Source organism: Podarcis melisellensis, assembly GCF_964234715.1.
Source record: "Podarcis melisellensis genome assembly, chromosome: 1".
NCBI classification, from domain to species: domain Eukaryota; kingdom Metazoa; phylum Chordata; class Lepidosauria; order Squamata; family Lacertidae; genus Podarcis; species Podarcis melisellensis.
The window spans coordinates 114,843,046-114,863,040 of NC_138528.1; the positions used below are offsets into that span (position 1 = coordinate 114,843,046).

General features: G+C 41.6%; 1 protein-coding gene across 1 annotated transcript; it reads left to right on the plus strand.

Annotated features, from left to right (window-relative positions):
* Positions 1-75: 75 nt before the first annotated feature.
* On the plus strand, positions 76-19,930 carry CIRSR (corepressor of RBPJ and splicing regulator). The gene is given in 11 exon segments (XM_081899591.1): positions 76-207; positions 3,852-3,946; positions 4,896-4,977; positions 4,981-5,034; positions 5,503-5,558; positions 6,492-6,540; positions 6,700-6,817; positions 15,042-15,148; positions 17,194-17,279; positions 19,032-19,693; positions 19,696-19,930. Coding segments are annotated over 11 exon segments (1,440 nt in total). The 5' UTR covers positions 76-135; the 3' UTR covers positions 19,755-19,930.
* The last annotated feature ends 65 nt before the right edge of the window (positions 19,931-19,995 follow it).

Below are 19,995 nucleotides of genomic sequence, written 5' to 3' on the forward strand. Positions count from 1 at the left end.
GAGCTCGCCTCCCGCGTAGCCTCGTTCATACTACGGTCAAGGAGGCAGGCGACCCTTTCCTGAGGTAAAAAAGGGGTCCGTCGTCGTCGTCGCCGCCTGAATTCCCGGTGGCCGAAAGCCGAAGCCGCCGCCATCATGGGGAAATCATTCGCCAACTTCATGTGCAAGAAGGACTTCCACCCGGCCTCCAAGTCCAATATCAAAAAGGTGAGGAGGAGGAGATGAACCAGCGGGTTTCTCCTTTTCCCCAACCCAGCCGACACGCTTCACACACCGCCAATACACCCATGGCGCGTTCAGACGTGGTAGAATCGGCGTGTATTCCTCGCTTTGAGAAGCCTCCCCTTTTTAACTTCCAGTAGATAGTGGGAGACGCTTTCTCTCTTCTGTTCGATAGTGGAAAGGCCTCCTTCTGGAGGTGGGGGGTTTTTCCTTCCTCGGAGGTGTGGTTTTTTTTAAAGCAGATGGCCCTCTGCCATGGGCGCTTTAGAGATGAGGGGGTTGGGCTAGATGACCGCCGGGGGTCCCTTCCAACTCTACGGTTCTCGGATTTCGGGGGGGGGGGTTCCTCATAGCACAAAGCGAACCCTCACAGCCTGGAATAATTTCAAGTCATCCCTTCTGTCCCCCAGCATCTGCAGCCATGGTTTTGTGACCACTTGAGCCATGGGACGTTGGGGGGGGGGGAATTAAGAGGCAAAGTGGGGCGGCTCCCTCTGGCGACAGCAGGGAGGCCAATTTGAATAAAATACGGTGGTGCCCCGCAAGACGAATGCCTCGCTAAACGAAAAACCCGCAAGACGAAAGGGTTTTCCGATTTTTATCGGCTTCGCAAGACGAATTTCCCTATGGGCTTGCTTCGCAAGACGAAAGCCCATAGGGAAATCTCCGGGGACAGCGGGGAAGCGCAGCGTGCCTTCTCCTCTGTTCCCGGACCTGTCTTGAAGACTTGCGGTGGGAGGAAGGTTTTCCTCCCCACCGCCAACATTCAGAAGGCTGTTCTGAAGGCTGGCGGTGGGAAGAAAAGCCCTTCTCCCCCGCCAGCCTTCAGAAGAGTTCCCGCCTAGGCTGCGGATAGCAGCCTGCTGCCCCGCGCGAGGGGCGCTCTTAAGCAGAGCGCCCCTCGCGCGGGGCAGCAGGCTGCTATCCGCAGCTTGGAGAGCCCTCTGGACCTCTTCTGAAGGCGGGCGGGGGGCAAACGTCTTTGCTCCCCCCCGCCTGCCTTCAAAAGCCGTCCGGGAGCATTTTAAAATCGCCCCGGGCATTTTAAAATCGTCCCGGGAAGGCAGGCGGGGGGGGGGGGAAGCAAAGACTTTTGCCCCCCCCGCCGGCCTTCAGAAGAGGTCGGGGGACAGACTGTCCCCGGACCTGGTCTGAAGGCGGTTTCCATAGGAACGCATTGATTGATTTTCAATGCATTCCTATGGGAAACCGTGCTTCGCAAGACGGAAAACTCGCAAGACGAAAAGACTTGCGGAACGAATTAATTTCGTCTTGCGAGGCACCACTGTACTAGGGAGAAGGCAAGAAAGCCGCTCCCTCTGGATCACAAGATTATGGTGCACACGCATCAATTGAATGGCAATGCCCATCAACTTTGGAGGAGCCCAGCCCCCTCAAATATTTTATTGGGGGGGCTGAAGGGAGTTGGATCCATACGCTGGGACAGAAGATCCTGATCCCCAGCTTTCTTTCCCCTCTTGTTCCTTAAAAAATAAATATTTATACGTTTCACTGATTTTACAGTCATTTTGACAATTTAAAACTTGACTTCCTTCCCCCTCTTTCCGTGGTTCCTTAATTTTTAATATCTTCTGCATATCCAAATTCACTTAACTTACTCATTTATTTATCTTCTTTAAATATATACTCTTATGTAACTGCTTACAATAATCCTGCCAGTGTTTTTTATCTGTTTGCAATTTATCTGTAAATATTCTCTTTCCCCTCTTGTTCCTGATGCAGATCCTCTTCTCACCCCTTTATCCCTGGTGGGTGCGGTGGGGTAGAAATGAAACTACCGTTTTGGGGTCTGCCCCAGTTGCTGAAATGTCTTGGGCTGACCTTGGTGGAGCATCTGTCCTCTTACTACTTTTTAAAATTAAATCACCCTGGATAGGTCACCCTGGACAGAGCATGGTGCTGATAAAGCCAGTGTTGCAGGGGTGGCCAACTTCCAAGAGACTGCTTCTACTTTCAGAATTAAAATCAGTAATCTACCCCCCATTTTTTAGGGGTTCAGCTCAAAGTTGTTGAGCTTTTTTGGGGAGGAGGAAAGACCGGTTTTGGGGTGTTAAGGTGCAGGCTTCTTTGGGGAGGGGAGTTCCGTTTTTGGGAGGAAGGCAAGGGAAGTTGGGTGGGGAACTTAACTCACTCACAATAGCGTCACTGTGGATGAAAACAGCCACTCAGAGGGAGCTCCATCTTCCCTTCCTGAGTTCAAACAATGGAGGGGGCGGGGCAGGAGTCAGATCTACCTACGCAGAGGAAAGGAAGCCAGAGATCGACCCCGATCTACCAAAGCATCGCAGGGATCTACTAGTAGATCGCGATCGACCTGTTGTACATCCCTGCTGTAGAGCATGGGTAGGCAAACTAAGGCCCAGGGGCCAAATCAGGCCCAGTCGTCTTCGAAATCTGACCCTCAGACGGTCCGGGAATCAGCGTGTTTTTACATGAGTAGAATGTGTCCTTTTATTTAAAATGCATCTCTGGGTTATTTGTGGGGCATAGGAATTTGTTCATATATTTTTTTCCAAAATATAGTCCGGCCCCCGCAAGGTCTGAGGGACAGCCCCCTGCTGAAAAGGTTTGCTGACCCCTGCTGTAGAGGAAAGTGGCATATCCCTGCATTGGTTTGGGTTGGACCAGATGATCCTCAGGGTCCCTTTCAACTCTACAGTTCTATATGCCCTTGATGTGCGCTTAAAATATTTCGTATTCTGTGCCTTGTTGTTCAGCAGGGCAATTCTATATATGCCTGTTCGAAAGTAAGCCCCAACTGAGCTAAATAGGTCTTACTCTCAAGGTTAGCAAGTAAGCGCCAATTTGATACAGGCCATTGAGAACTGTCATTGTGAAAACCATGGGTGATGTTCAGTATTACATGCAGGTACTTCCCCTTCCTCTCTGTCCCCTAAAGCCTGCCCCCCTCAATCTGCTCTTGATTGTCACCCAACTACCTGGGTCATATTGGGGAAGGGTGTACCTGTGAGGCTGACAGGTGTGTAATTACATGGGTCCCCTTGGATTATTTGTTTACGTATGGGTTTTACGTTGCTTATTATCATCCACTCCACTATGGATACTGACTTTAACGTTAAGTTATATATTTCACTTAAGAGATCAATAATGTTCTTCAAGAACACTTGGGTGAATGCCATCTAGCACGGGCAGAGCAGATTATATCTTAAACTGTCCCTTGTCAGGGGAAAAGGCAGGGTATAAATACATGATAGAATGGTGAAGCTTAAAAGTTAATATTTTGTCATCTTTATCTGACAGTTATTTAGATGCCCCGCTACCGCTACAAACCCCTGAAAGCTGGGCATTTTACAGATGAGGACAAAATGTTAAATATGTGGTTAACACCTTATTTTCTTGGAAGTTAATACCACTGAAATAAATTGAACTGCAAAGTTAGTGTATTGGTAAGCAATTTCTGGATAATGTGGGATTTTCCAAATTCCACCACTAGCACACCAGATAGTCATAATATTATCTAATCTCTTAAACCATGTAACTGTGTTTACACATATGCTGGCAGTGTTTCCTAATTTATTTGGATTACAGAATTTCAGTACGGATTGCATATAAAGTGGAAATACTTATACCATATTTGTTCCCTTTAGGTATGGATGGCAGAGCAGAAAATAACTTACGACAAAAAGAAACAAGAAGAGTTAATGCAGCAATACCTTAAAGAGCAGGAATGTTATGATAACAGGTGAGAAACAACATTTAATCTTACATTTTAGTAGATAAAAATAAACTCTTCTTTTTGTTTTCCTAAAATCTAGCTGATATAAGCATTTCAGTTTGGGACTTCTCATACTACTAATCTGTTTTTGAGTCTCAAACTTTTATTTGAAAAATGGTAAGTTGGTATTCACTGAAGCCATTGCGATTCCAGAACACTTATACAACAATATTGTACTTCCACTCCTTTTTGCCCTTAAACCCTCAAGCCTTAGAATGTAACCCACACATAAACGGGGAGTTGCCTATAGATGGAAATTGGCATGATTGAAATAGGTCTGCAGTTCACTACCTAGCTCCTTAACTTGCTTCCCACAGATCTGGTGTCAGACCAGTTTCACCACTCCTAAAGCTTATCAAAGTACAGTACAGTCAAAACCAAATAATACAATTGGAATTAATAATAGTACTTTGAATTTTCATAATTCAGTTGAAGTGGAGAATTCCAGTACTTTGTGCATTGCATTCAGAATATGGCACTTAAAATGTATTGTTGTATTTTTCCATCTATTTGAGGGGACTCCAATTTAAGAAAATGGGGAGAGATGTCCCCCATGTATAAGACGCCCCCAAATTCTGGACATTATTTTTTAGCGGGGAAACCTAGTCTTGTACACGGAAAAATATGGTAATTACTTTATGAAGGATATGCTTATCTCTGCTTATACAGTGAAAATTAGAATTTTGAGCTAAAATATTTTAATGTAACCAAAAAGTCTGTGGATATTTCTTAAGCACAACTACTACTATTAAAAAATGTTCTTCTTGTATTAGATGTCTATAAAAGTAAACTTTTTAAAAGTATATGATCTGTTTCAGAACCATTATTTGTTGTCAACATTTATTTTAAAATGTTTTAGTATCTAAGTCACCCATCTCCTATTTCTTTGTAATCATTCTCGTTGTTTTCTGTATAGATTGCTTATGGGTGATGAGCGTGTGAAGAATGGTCTAAACTTTATGTATGAGGCCCCACCAGGAGCCAAGAAAGGTAATTTCTAACATCAACGCAAATATATAAATTATCCCTTTCTGCTGAGCTTGGAACCCTGCATAGTAGCTCATAGAACTTGATCCTACATTGTATCTAAGGTTTGAATACCATGAAAAGACTCTTAAAGCAGAGTATTGGGCAGGTTTACTCAGAAGTAAATACTACTAAGTTTAATAAGATTTAGGAAGTATGTATTATTGTAGCCTCAGCTATGAGTCTAAAAATAAGACCTTGGGGTTTACATGACTGCAAATAAATGTGCATTTTTTAAAATAAGGAAAATACTTGGACTTAATAAGTGCTCTATGATTTTTAGAGATGCATGATATCCTATTATCTGGATGTTGCCTGCAATATTGATATCTACTTGTCTTTTCTAATGTTTTGTCTTATCTTTTCCTTCTATGCTGATAATGAAACAAGAGAGCAAAGAGGTAATTTTGAAATTTATTTCTCCCCCCCCCCCATAATATTGGGCATAAATTTTAAACCAGGTGTTTTTAACAGGACTTTATATTTGTTGTTTTTAGCAAGAAGGAGAGACTGAGTACAAATTTGAATGGCAGAAGGTAGCTCCACGTGAAAAGTAAGAATTATCCCTTTCTTATTTGAATAATGCCGTATGCAGAGTTTATTTTCAAGTATGTGCTCCTAAGTCTGAAAAGTATGTGCTCTGAAGTCTTAAGTCTGAAAAGGTTTTCCTAGTTCCTCAAGGTTGAAATCTTCTTTAAACAACAGAAAAAGGCCCTCTCAAGTGGTATTATCTTTGACTTGTTTTTCAAAAGTGGATCAACTGAGCCCTATGGCTCCTATATCAGATCTAAATAAATATAAAATCCATGAACTCGTGGAGAGGTGAATGGATAAAGAAAAATGCTGACCAAACTCAGCTGAGTAAACTTCCAGTATTACTGACATTCATCACACAATGCGAAGATTCAGGGAAGTATGAAAAGAGTTCTGGTCCCTGCCTCCAGAACAGCATCAGAAGGGGGGGGGGTTGCAGCAGAATGGGGGAATCAGTGAAATTCAAATCTTACTCAAATGCCTCTCTTCTCATGCAAGACATGGATCTAACTCAATGCATGTATTTATTTAAATTAGTTCTAATGCTACTTTTCCAGTTAAAAGTCTAAAAAGAAGTTCACAAAAATGGAAAAACTATATACATCTTGATTACAGGACAGAACAGAAGCAGGAGTAACAAAACAGCAGTCAAGAAGACTCAAAGCTACAGGAAATCATTAGAATATTAAAAAATAATAAACATGGTAGAAAGGGTGTAAACAACATGTTTTTTCCTCAAGTGAAACCTCCTTGACTTGCTGAACATGACAGTTTTGACTAAATAATGATGCTGTAATTTCACAAACTTGTAGTGTATTTGATGTCATTCAAACCCAAGGTTTCACGATTGAAACTGCTCTCCTTTATTCTTAATTCTACATCGTTTGAATCCCCAATAATAGTGTAAGTATTGAGCTTATGTATACTTATATATCTTCTTGTACTTTAACAGATATGCTAAGGATGACATGAACATTAGAGACCAGCCATTTGGCATCCAGGTAAGTTTTGTGCATTTCCTCCCCTCCTGTTTTCATGGTGAATTTTCAAATGTTCAGGGATGTACATAATATTTTACTAGGTTTTTAACATGCAGCTGTTTCATTGGACAGACGGGAATACTGAAGAGTAAAATTATGTCAATATTGGCATTGTTTCAGGTGAGGAATGTGAGGTGCATTAAATGTCACAAGTGGGGTCACGTGAACACAGACAGAGAATGCCCTTTGTTCGGCCTTTCTGGAATTAACGCAAGCTCTGTTTCCAATGATGGCTCAGGTAAGCACTTTAAATGTATTTTTATCATTCTATCAAAATACGTATGTTGCCAGAGGGACTGAAGTGTGCCTTGAAAAACTAAGGCAATATGCTGGGTGCATTTGTGGCCCCATGCAGCATTGATCCCCTCCCGTCACTGCCAATACATGGGCAATGACATCATCCTTGGATTTCCTGGCACAACTCACACTACAGCTACAAGGCACAGGGGGAATCCCTTAAGTACCAGGAGAAAAAAGGAGGACAGGATGCTAGGAGTATTCTCTGGAACTGCACAGAGAGGATACCTACCCATTGCTCTCAGAGCTAATTAAGAATATACATTTTAAAAAAATAAATGTAACAGTTAGTGCAATCCTATACTTTAAAAAGCAAGCCACACTGACTTCAAGGGGACACACTGACTTCCAATAAGTGTGCATAGGATTGTGAGCTTGAGAAAGAAATGTGTAATCAGGAGCAGGGAACAGAGGACCAAATCAGGCTCCCTAGTCCTCTCTGTCTGGGGAGTCTCAGGCCAAACCTGTCACTGGCCCTGTTTAGCGCCCTGAATATTCTTGTTCAGCTAATGTGAGCTTTAACTCTGCTAATGCCTCTTGCTTGTCTAGATGGAGAAGGGTTTGAGAAGGTGTTTAGAAACTAGCCTACTGTACAAAGTACTGTACTGCACATACACTTTTGCCTCTGGCCCTATCCACCACTGGCATGCGGCTCCCAAAAGGTTCCCTCGCACTCAACAAGGTTCCTTACCCCTACACAAAAGGAAGTTGTATCGGGACACAAACACATTCCACTTGGTATCTGCACATTCTACCACATTGCCACATGCCACGTTGGTAGCATTCAGGGAACTGAGAAAATAATCTGAAGTTTTGCAGTATTGTGGACAAGTGCAAATAGTCTCCCTAAATTTATCTATCTCTTTCTTGAAACGTGTGGAGCTTTTTTGCTTCTGCCAAAAGTTATGTACTGTAGAGGGATATGTTCTTTAGTTCTCTAATATTACAAATTGTGATTTTTGACTTGCCTTTATTAATGGTTCAAATGGTAGATGTTCTTGTGCTCAGTTATTTAACTTAAATACAGTGGTACCTTGCTTTACGGACTTAATCCGTTCCGGAAATCCATTCTTGAATCAAATTCTTAAACCAAGGCATGCTTTCCCATAGCAGTGGGGGACTCAATTTACAAATGGAACACACTCAACAGGAAGCGGAACATGTTCCAGGGATGGTTTTCCAGCAAGAACACATTGAACCTAGAAGTGCTGGTTTCAAAGCTCTCTGCTGCGTGGCAGGAATCAACTGCAGCTGGTTCCACTCACATCCTACACTGATCTGCCCCAACCAGATGGCATCTGGGGCTGGTGGAGCTGTCGAGATGGGGAGGGCAAATTTATTTATCTCTCTTTCCTCTTCCATTACAACTTACCACCCAATCTTGGAGTCTCATAGTCAGCAGCTCCTTGTGCTTAAGAGATGGGGCAGAAATAAATAGGCTAGGAACAGGTAGGGGAAAAGCAAGGTTAGCGGGTAGGAGGAGCAGAAACAGTGAGGCTAAGGGCTGGGCGAGAGCTTTTTGTGTGTGCTACACTGAGAAATGAGAGCTTTTACTCCCATGCAGCACATAAACCAAAACATTCTTGTCGGCGTTTCTTGCCCCTGCTTTAAACCAAAGCAGCACAGCCTGTCTGCTCCTTCTGCTGTTTTCCTGCCAAACCTCTGAAGTGCTGTGTTTGCTAAGCTGCTCTCTCTCAGCACAGAACTGCATCAGCAGCAATGTGTATCCTAAATGAATCAGAATAAAATTGTGGGTGGGTCGGGGTGGCGGGGGGAAAGAATATTTTTGAAGTACTTCTGATGTATTGGTTGTGGGTATTGATTGATTGATTGAATAAGCTACTTTATGTAAATTGCAGCAAATAGCTGTGTCCTGATTGGCTAGGTGTTTCCAATCAAGGAACGAAGGCTATTTGGAGTAGTGGGTCTGGTTGCCCTGCCCGAGGACTGTTTTTCTATAGGAAATGGCTTGCAGAAATAGGTGTTTTTATCATTCACTTGCCCCTTTCTGGAGAGTTGGGGGGCAGGCGACAGCAGTGCAGATTCCAAGCGGAAAGATAGGCCATGGGTGGTTTTAGTGTGCAAGTTGTGGGGGGGGGGGGGAAGCACTGTGATTAAGTAGGGGGAGGGAGACTGGGGCTGTTATGGGGAAGTGGCTGCATTTGGTGGGTCGCTGCGCTTCTTTTGCCCTTCTGGACTAGCAACCCCTGCTTTGTACAGAATAGCATCAGGGTGATTGCACCCATACAGTTTAAAGCCACTGTTTGGTGCTGATGAGTGCCTTGTTCCTTAAGAATGGGTGTCTGTTTTTAACAATACAAAACAGCACAGCTCTATACTGTAGCAGACAGAAGAAATAACATGCATTCTGTCTGGGTGGGTTTCATTTTTCCCTTTGTATACAGACCATAGTACTAATCCAGTTGGTGATTCAGACCTTTAAAAAAATATAATCTCTCCGCTTTCACAAGTCTCCTATTGAATAATATATCTTGCTGGTGAATGGAGATTATTTTTGCAATAAGGCAATTTCACTGGATGTGGTTATCATGGGATAATCACACCCCTGGGGTACAGCCTTGTCTGTAATCTCCCAGGAGTGTAATTATTTCATGACAACTGCACCCCCCCCCTGGTGTTGAATTTATTTCCATTATGAAATCTTAGTTTGATATATAAAGTAACTTACTTTGATCACTGGAAAGCTACATGGTAGTGTGAGAATATTCCAGCTGCGAGGTTTACCGAGACCAGCTATAAGCTTTACTACAGCCTTTACAAAGTTAAATTAGGCAATCAAAATGCTTCTTTAGGCTAAGCTGGTTTTAGATTTTTTAAAAAATATTTTTCCCCACTGATTGTAACTTTCCAGGTTCATAATCAATATAAGGTAGCAATTAAATGCAAAACTCTATCCGTTGAGGTGAACTGGCATTGTGTATTTTCCTGAAGGTGTGGTCAGTTGCATCCAAAAGTTCCCTAATGTTAATCTAGCTTTTTTGTCTTCTAGTTAACTACCAGCAAATGCTAATTATTTATACCATTGATGAACTATGACAAAACTGCTGGAGGGGCACAATTACTTCTGCTTCTTCTGAAGGCCAGATTGAACATTGCAAGAAACGTGTGGCTACCACTAAATATGGCTGCTGGGAAACTCGTTCCCTCTCTTCCTTCTGTTACAGTAGAACTTGCCTCATGTTAAATCAAAACAATGTTCCACATTGTGCTCTTCCACCATGCCCATTGCCAATGGGTTCTACTGACACAAAACAAGAGCAGGGAACTGCAGAGCTTGGTGATATCATGGGGTCAGCTTAGTTTTATCATGGGATTTAGTTTTATATTTTGTATCTTACTCTCTGTACAACAGGTAGCAACAGAACAGGGCTGCCATTGACAATTGCTGCTATCTTAAAATTTACTGTCTGGCCCTCAATCAGGGTTTGTTTAAGATTTACACCTTTTAAATATCATGTCTTCTTTTCAGATGGAATATAAATCCTTTTAATTACAGTGCGACTTGCTGCCATGTAGATAGGTTTAGAAGTGCGATCTAGAGCAACTTCAAAATGCAGCCAGGGCATTAAAATTTAGGGTAGGTTTTTTCATTCAATCCATATGTATGTGTCTGTGTGGTGCTATCGTGGATGCGAAGCAAAATATTTACTCCGAAACAAAAACAAAATACAGTGGTACCTTGGTTTACTAACTTAATCCGTTCCGGAAGTCCGTTCTTAAACCAAAGCAGTCTTAAACCAAGGCATGCTTTCCCATAGCAGCGGGGGACTCAATTTTCAAACGGAACACACTCAACAGGAAGCAAAACATTTTCTTATTCCAAGGCAAAGTTCACAAACCAAAACATCTACTTCCGAGTTTGCAGCATTCTTTATCCAAGTTGTTCATAAACTAAGCTGTTCTTAAACCAGGGTACCACTGTATAAAAAACAATACAGATATCGGAAAATATTTTTAAAATGAAGCCAACAAGAATTAGTAGCTGCGGAAATAGAATGGTTATTTGTCAGCATCGATTGTAAACTGAGGTGTGTGCAAAGAAAGTTTGCACACACTTGCTTGAAGACTGGCCCTATGAATACAGGTTAAACCTGTGTTTCCTACAATAGCTAACCATCCGTACTTAATGGTCAGTGGGCACATGCTTTATTGCAGTAAGGCAGGGAAACCAATTCCTATTTTAAATATTCTAAATTTGACAGAATTCGTGGCATACCAAAAACTGACATCGGTTGCCCCCTGATGCATTTCAACACACCATGACAAAATCAGTCCTAGCAAAGAGGGGGAAATGGAATTGTTCACTGTACTGTTGTGCTGTGTGTCCTCTCAGCAGAATCCAGATTAAAATGTTATACTTGTTTGGTTCACTTTGTTCACACATTAAATTAGAAAAGTTAGAGAAAGATGGCATTGGCCATTTGGATGATGACATAATAAGCATAAGCAACCAGTAAAAAGGGCTGCCACATGAAGATACAACCTAGAGACATCTCAAAAAATCATAATGAAGTTTTGCCACCTTACATGAGCTTGAAGGAGAGAGAGTGTGTTTTTAAATACTGTAGAGGTTTCTGATTTACTTGTCATTTTCAGAATGTATCCAAGCCAGCCACTAGAGGGCAGCATGTTCACTTTTAGTCACTGATAGCAACCTTGCATTTTCCTATTAGCAACTGAGTCTTGTGCAAAAATTGTCTCCTTCTGAGGCTTGCCTTTAAAGTTAACCACCTCAAGATGGAACTCTGCATGCAGGACTCAATGAAATCTCCTTGTCTCTCTCTCTATTCTTGACCTTCCCACACTCACACTTTTAATATATCACCATTTGTTGTCCTTGCTGAAATGCTTGTAATTACATTTGTGTTGTCTGGCTGTACATATATTTTCCCCAAAGCATCTTTACAGGTTTCCCTTGTCAGAGGGGCTGTTTGACAAAGGAGGAGCAGGATTGGGCTTGGAGATTGAGGCCCTTCACTAACATGACATTATAGCAGGTTGGGGAACCCCCAGTCTGCAGGCCAAATTTCAGCAAAGCCATATCCACCTGCCTTACATGTGATGACATATATGACATCAGGTGTGGGGCAGGTAAGGACAGGGCTTTGAAATGGGCTTTGTGGACTCTGTCAAAGCCCCTTCGACAGCACTTCCCAAAAGCCCAGCAATCAACTGGTTTCAAGCATTTGGTAAAAGCTGCACAAAGTGCTTTGCAAGCACCAAGCTTAGGGCTTGCAAAGCCCCTCCTGCAGCACTTCTCAAGCACCCAAGAACCCATTGATTGTAGGCATTTTCGAAGCGCTGTACAAAGTGCTGCATTTTGACAGGTTTCAATCACCTGACATCAAATGACTAAATGAGTAGTCCCACCCTCCTGTCAGAGGTGGCCTGTGGGGATGGGGTGGGTGTGTGATAAAGATCTGGCCTACTGGGCCAAGAGAGTTTCCCACCCCTGCATTATGGGAACAGCCTAAATTACAGTTGCTGTTACTTCATTATCTACCCCTTATGTGAACAGCTCCAGAACAGATCTGGAGAACCAGACTTGCCCCTGCCCTCATTTTGTCCTATGTCTTGGTCATGCTTATTGTTCCTTTTTTCTACCTCTTGAAATCCAAATCTAAACTTAAGAAGCGAAGAAGTACAGAAATCGCCTTCAATTGTGAATCAGCATGCACTTTTTGATTTGCTTAAGCTGCAGTGCCACACACTGCTACCCTGTTCAGATTTCAGTAAAGAGGACAGAGTGCATTAAGCAAGATTCAAAGGCCTGTTCTTTGATATAATTAAGAGTTGCATTATTTAAAACAAAAGTAGTATATCTAAGATCATTTGATGTGGTTACTTTTATACCGCCTTAAGAGAAAGGAACGATCTTGAGGAATAATAACATGGTTTGAAACACCAATGGGGGAGGCAACTGCCAACCTGTGTGTTTCCTAACTAATGCCCTGCATTTATTTCAACCACAACTCAAGCAACACAATCCTATGCATTTCTGCTTGGACATAAGTTCAGGTAAGCATGTATAGGATTGCAGCCTATGTGTGTATGTATACATATTAGTAGCATCTTGAAGAGCACCTCTACATATCCGTCAAAGGATCACCCTTTATAGCAATACTGAACACTCATTTTGGACCCTTTTGCAAATTACTCTTTTCTTTGACATCAGCTGAATCTGTATTTTTATAATGCCTTTTTATACATTTCACTGAAGATTTAGAGCCTATTGAGACACTGCTTTCATTTTATATTGGACAGGGGGAGGAGAGATGTTTATGTCATTCACACACAACATTGGCCTAGCAGTTAAACTCTGTATAAGTGTTCCACTTTAAAAGGCATTCTTAACAACCACTAGGATTCTCAGATATCGTGCTGTTTGGCGATGAACTAGAAAAATAAATAAATAAAACACAGAACATAAGGCTAGATTACAGGGCCAAGCTTTACAGAGCAGTTAAGGTTGGCGTTTAGTGTGCTGAATTAGAAACCGTAACTGCTTCAGCCTCAAACCCACCCTACTGAGGAAATCACATACCAACAACAGAAACTTCTGAAGAGAGGGCCTGTGGTGGTAAATCAATAACCTCAAGGAAGGTGACTCGGGATGTTAAAAATCCAAAGTTCATCTTATTTTGTGCCTTGCTTGTGGACAACTTTTATCCTTATATGATCCTATATGCACACCCAACCTCTAAGGCAGGCAAATCGTAAGCGCACTGATTTGGAAATAACTTCAGCTGACATTTAGCAAGAGACAGTATTAGCAGCACAAGAGTACTTTATGTGTTGAGTCTTAAAAATATCTCAGTTCTCTGAATTAAACCTCCAAAACCGATCTTCAATATTTTATCCCTACAACTTCTGGCACCCCAACTTTCATTGGGCTGGGAGCATGCCCTTGTGAGAGACGAACATGTACCTGAGCATGCAGAGGTGTTGAGCTGTGAAAGCAGGTTGTGGGCACATTCACACAATTTCTGAGAGCTGCTTTAAACAAAAAGTTTGACTAATAAATGAATGACAGCAGATAGAAACAGCAAAAGGTGAGAATGAAGCTAAGTTGTTGTTACTGACAACAAGAAAACTATCAGTTCATAAGTAATAACTAGCTAATTCATAGTAATGCTAAGAGGCTTCCAGTACCAAATGCAGCAAACCACCTCTTTTTTCCATAATGAATGTGCCATCATGCTGATGAGACAGAATATCGTTTGGAAGTACAAATTTTAAAAATACTTAAGGCTAGTGTAACATACTGGCGTTTTGCCAGGTTGGGGGGGGAAACAGAATAAGAACAATTTAACATGCAATTCCACCTGAAGAGCAAAAAAGGTAGTTATAGTCCAATCCTATACATGCCAGGTATGCTGTGGTTAAGGTTAAATGTGGTTCATGTTGGTACAGATATAATAATAAGGCAGGTTCCTGGGTTGGGCAAACATAGCAGAGAGGGGAAGAGAGCAACCCGATTTTTGAGCCACTAATCACAGGAGAAAGGAATCATTACATTTGTATCTACCGATAGCGAAACCTCCTTGAGGTCTTTCTACAATCAAGCAGTATATAAAATTTTGAATAAAAATAAAATATTTAAGACATCTAATTCTTGTGATTCTGTAGACCTTCCACAAATCACGGGCCATGCGACCTGCATGCTCTCATTTGAGATTTATATTGTAAGCATTTTGAACAACATTTAATTTTCTGAAAACTATTTTTTCTAACATCTTTAAAGTATCCCTCTTAAAAGTATGTGTTCGTATTTATTCTTGGTGTCAAAAAACATTTGCATCTTAAAGTTGGCATGGCTTCCAAAGCTTGCTTTTTTATTTTATTTTTGTACTTTTATCAAAAGCTTACAGGCAGACAATACCTAAAATATATTGTTTTCAACATGACAAAGTTACATAAGAAGAGAATCCCCTTGCACTTAAAGAAAAATGCAATTATTTTCCATCTGAATCTCCAGACTGCTGTTTTAGAAAATCATATCTGATTATTTGCTCAGCAGAAGATTATTGAGTTGATTTAGCTGTGATTTTACTTAACAAAGCTTCAACCGAATTCCCACTGTGGAGTCCAAAAAAGGTAGAGAGATATAAATGATACATTCAAACTGTGATTTTGGTGAACAGGGCCATCAATGCACCCCTCGGAGCTAATAGCGGAGATGAGAAACAGTGGGTTTGCACTGAAACAAAATGTACTGGGGAGAAACTTGACCGCAAATGATCCATCACAGGTAATGATCTTTTTATCAGTAAGCTGAAAATGTCTGTAAATCTAAATGTGATTGCTTGTGAATTGTTACTTAATGTTTTTATAATATGCATATCCATGGGAAAGCTGAATAGATAGAGCAAGGGATGTGTGTCCTGAAACTTACTGTGTTTTCCACTTCTTTTTTTGTTATCCAGAGTGACAGGTGTAAAATAATTTTTCCAACCCATAGTTTAATAAATGAAATGTCTCCTGTGGGTTAGTAGTGATTTAATACCTGCCAGAGGAAATAGTTTTAGCTTCTGCTACCTTTGCCTTATCCTAAGAGACTGTCTTAGCCAGAGCAACCCATTGGTGAAGCCAGAGGGGAAATAATGAAAATGTCCTTCAGGCAATGCCATGTTTGGAAGGTGCAATCCAGAACACTTCCCTTGGGTGCTCCAGGAAGAGGGTACAGGCAAGTTTGGAAAACACATAGCAAGTCAAGGCATACCAGGGTTGGGAGATGACAAAGGGTCTGCCGCTGTGGTCTTTCCACTGGCTCTCCCCTGTTCATTGGTGGCATCCAAAGGAGACAACTGGAGCCATCTAGCCTTGCATTTACTGGTGAGAAAGTTTTTAAAGCTGCTTCTTGGGTGGAAGTACAGCATCAAGTGCATGAGATTTCTGGATCCTTGGTATCACTAGGGCTCACCTGGGCTGAGAGGGCCAGAGAGTATGTGCTCCAGAATGCAACTTAGTTGTCAACTGAGACCTTCAGGTGCATCACCTAATCTCTTCTCAAACTCTTGGACAAGTTACACATGAAGATTGCAGATCTGTGTGTTTAAAACACAGAGTTGCCCTAGTCCAGGCTTCCTCAAGCTCGGCCCTCCAGATGTTTTTGGTCTACAACTCCCATGATCCCTAGCTAGCAGGACCAGTGGTCAAGGATGATGGGAACTGTAGTCTCAGAACATCTGGAGGGCCGAGTTTGAGGAAGCCTGCCCTAGCCACGTATAAAAAATGGAGAGCGGTTCTGACTTTAAATGTTAAAAAAAGCACACAGGTGAAAGGACATGACCCCCGTGGCTTTTCTCCCTGTAGTTCCTCTTCAGACACTTTCCCCCCAATCGGGACTCCAATATTAGATGTGTGCCTGGCTGAGATAAAAGTGCTGCGTGGAGATAAGCCTCAGGAGGGATGAGGATTCTGCTCCTCTCACTCACACGCAACCTTTGTTTTTAAAATTGGACATCTCCACCCTCTCCTTTCTACATGCAAGTCCTGCATTTAAAGACATGGACCAACTGCTGTCACATCTAACTTGGCCCTCAGTGTGGGGTGTGCATTTTATGTATAATTTGAGTTGTACTTCATAAAAATTGAGCTCCGACCAGCATGCAAGAAATGAGAAACCAAAGCACATAAAAGGATCCTAAATGTTAAAATGGAAACATAACGTTTGAAAAGGGGAAAGCCTAAAATTGGGAAGTAAACTATTCAACCAGTCAATGCCTCCATAAAGAGTACGGTCTTCTTCAGTTCAGAATTATTGGGACTTTGTGAATATTTATTCCCATACTGTCTCCTTTTTAGCATGACTTTACAAAGCTACTTCATTTAAGTAAATTTGAAAAACCTCTATCCAAATACGTAGATCGCTTTGTTGTGGCATTCTTAACTCATTTTCTTCTCAAAAAAGCTGTGTGTTTACTCAAGTCAACTATAAAATAAGATGATGTTGTCCTAATATAATAGAGTCGTACGTTGGAAGTCAAACGGAATCTGTTCCAGAAGTCTGTTTGACTTCTGAAATGTTCAGAAACCAAGGCGCAGCTTCCAGTTGGCTACAAGAAGCTCCTGCAGCCAATTGGAAGCTGCGGAACCTGGGTCGGACCTTCAGGTTCCAAAGAACGTTTGCAAACTGGAACACTCACTTCTGGGTTTGTAGCATTCGGGAGCCAAAACGTTCGACTTGCAAGGCATTCGGGAGCCAAAATACGACTGTATAATATTCATATTGTTTGTCCTGGTCATTAAGGCATAAGATAAGTGCTGCCATTTCTGTTTGTATTCATTGTATAGGAATTTGTTGCAAGTGAAGGGGAAGATGATCCAGAAGTGGAATTTTTGAAATCCTTGACAACTAAGCAAAAACAGAAACTTCTGAGGTAACTATAATGCTAACAGATAGTAGTACTTCTTTAAAAGTTACCAACAAGACACCCCAAAGTTTTTTTTATTCATATGTGGTGTGTGTGTGTGTGTGTGTGTGTGTACACACACACACACACACACACACACACACACATTGGTACCTCAGGTTAAGTACTTAATTCGTTCCGGAGGTCCGTTCTTAACCTGAAACTGTTCTTAACCTGAAGCACCACTTTAGTTAATGGGGCCTCCTGCTGCCGCCACATCACCGGAGCACGATTTCTGTTCTCATCCTGTAGCAAATTTCTTAACCTGAAACACTATTTCTGGGTTAGTGGAGTCTGTAACCTGAGGTACCACTGTATAATATTGGGGGTGGATGAATCCTAAGCGATATTGGTGATAATTAATAAATTTTGCTCCAATATTATATGCACCACTTTGGAGCACTTCCCATGTTTTCAGTAGAAGCTCTCAAGGTTGGGGAGCTGAAATTCTGAAATACCTTTCCCTCTATTTACTTTGTCTATAGTGTGCTCTTAGGCCTATACATGGAGGAGATGTTTCAGCTGGTTCTTTCTAAGTCTGAATGCTGTCTTTTTATATATTTCATCAAGGGCAGACAAAGGACTCTCTCAATAACATAAAATGAATGAATTATATATGGCAACAACCTTCTACAGTTGTAAATATGTTCAGTTGAAAAATATATACAATATGGGGAAAAAATGATACTTGTTCTTATTGGATGAAATGTTAACCGAACTCCTTAATCCAGAATAATTAATGAAATTAGCCACAACAATTTTGTGAAACTAGGACTTACACATAAGTGAGCCTCTTAAAACAGCAGAATGCCATTATTATTATTATTATTATTATTATTATTATTATTATTATTATTAACAACTTTACTTCTTCCAACAGTGTTGCATTTCATTGTGGATGGAGTCTTTTTTTAAAAAAATTGTTTATTACTATTGCTAGCTGCCCTGGGCAACTAGTGTCTAAAGTCAAGACTATAAATTTATATAAAACACACTCATCTGCATGCACAGCATCTTGGAGGGGGCACATGTAGCACCTTCAGACAATAAGCAGCTATGCTTGGCAGGGAGGAAGAGATTCTAAATCCAACCCAGCCATTCTGCCTCTTCCAAACAGTGTGTTTGCACCGTCACTGATCATCAGGCAAGCCTATGCATGTGCAACCATTGCTGCTGGATGGGCTGAGAATTTGGCATGCACATACAATTCCCCATCCATGCAAGCAGGATCCTGTTCCTGCGTGGCCCCTTGCTGGTTTCAGGCTTAGAGGGGAAGAAGCATGTGTCCCAGGCAGCGTGTTAGGGGGACAAAAAGCATCCTACCATATCTCTTTTTTCCATACCTGGCACTTTTGACAGGACTGGAGCCATGATACTGTGCCTCTCAAACTTTTTATAAAAAATAATATTACTCACAGGTAAATAAGGTATCTAGATCCTAGAACACTGAAAGAAATGTTTTATTTAAAAATATTTAGAACATGTCTATTTAAAAAAAAAAGCAAAACTACCTTTATGGCCCAGGTGCAAATTGCTCCCTTTGCCCCTTACATTTCATCAGCAGGTGGCAAGTTTGGGAGTAGAGTGTGTTCTTATTTTTTAAATAGTAAACTCGTCGCAGTCTGATATTGCATAAGGTCTGGCCTCTAAAATATAACATTATTCCCCTGCCATACTTCCCTGCTTAATTGCTCTACTTTTCCATGCTCAAAATAAAAGGAAACTGGATCGCCTGGAGAAAAAGAAGAAGAAGAAGAAGAGAGATAGAAAGAAGAAAAAGCAGCAGAAGAGAAAAAGCAAAAGTAAACACAGGAAACATAAGAGCAGGTCCTCTTCCCCGTCCTCCAGTGACTCTTCAGAAAGCAACAGTGATAGTGAGACTGACAGCCGAGATAAAGCAGCACAAAAGAAGATGGATTCTAAGGAAAGAAGAAAAGCCAAGTTTTCAGAGGCTAGCAGCAGTGATTCTGAAGAGAAGGCGAAGACTAAGGGAAAACTTTATGAAGATCCCTCCAGCAGTCATGGTAACAAGGACAAAGATAGAGAGAAGTGTGGACTTTTAAAGCAAGATAGTTCTGGAGGGAACAACAAATGGAGCTCCTCTGAGAGCAGAAGAAAGCCCACAACAAGCAGAAATGATAACACAGACAAGAGAAGAGAATCTGAAAGGTATGGGAGCGGAAGCAGGAGCCAGAGCAAGGAGGAAAGGAGCGGGAGAGACGTTGACAGGAGGTACAGGACTTCTAGCCCGAATGAGGAGCGGCACAGGAAAAGTGAAGCGAAAAGCTGCAGCTCAGACGTGCGCAGAGAGCAACACAGAGAGAGCTACAGAGACAAATACAGTAAAATGGAGCGCAGAGAGAGAAGCAGGAGCAGAGAGAGGCAAAAATAGATCATGTGGGTGGCAGGTTGCTTGCATCTTTTTTTGAACTCCTTCAGTAAGGGCTCCTAACATACACCTCTCGTTCTTTCAGATTGACTGTTCTCGGTAAATTGTCTGTCTCTCTCACTTCAAATAACCCTTTGCATTTTGTATATATGTTGCAAACATGTACAGGCTTCAAAACGTGAAGGAATTATTAACAAAATAAACCTGTCTTCAGTTTGTGTAGGAAAAATGTGGTTTTATTTTGGTGTGGGGTAAGTGGAGGTTATTGTCCCTTGTTTTAGAAATTCACGTGCA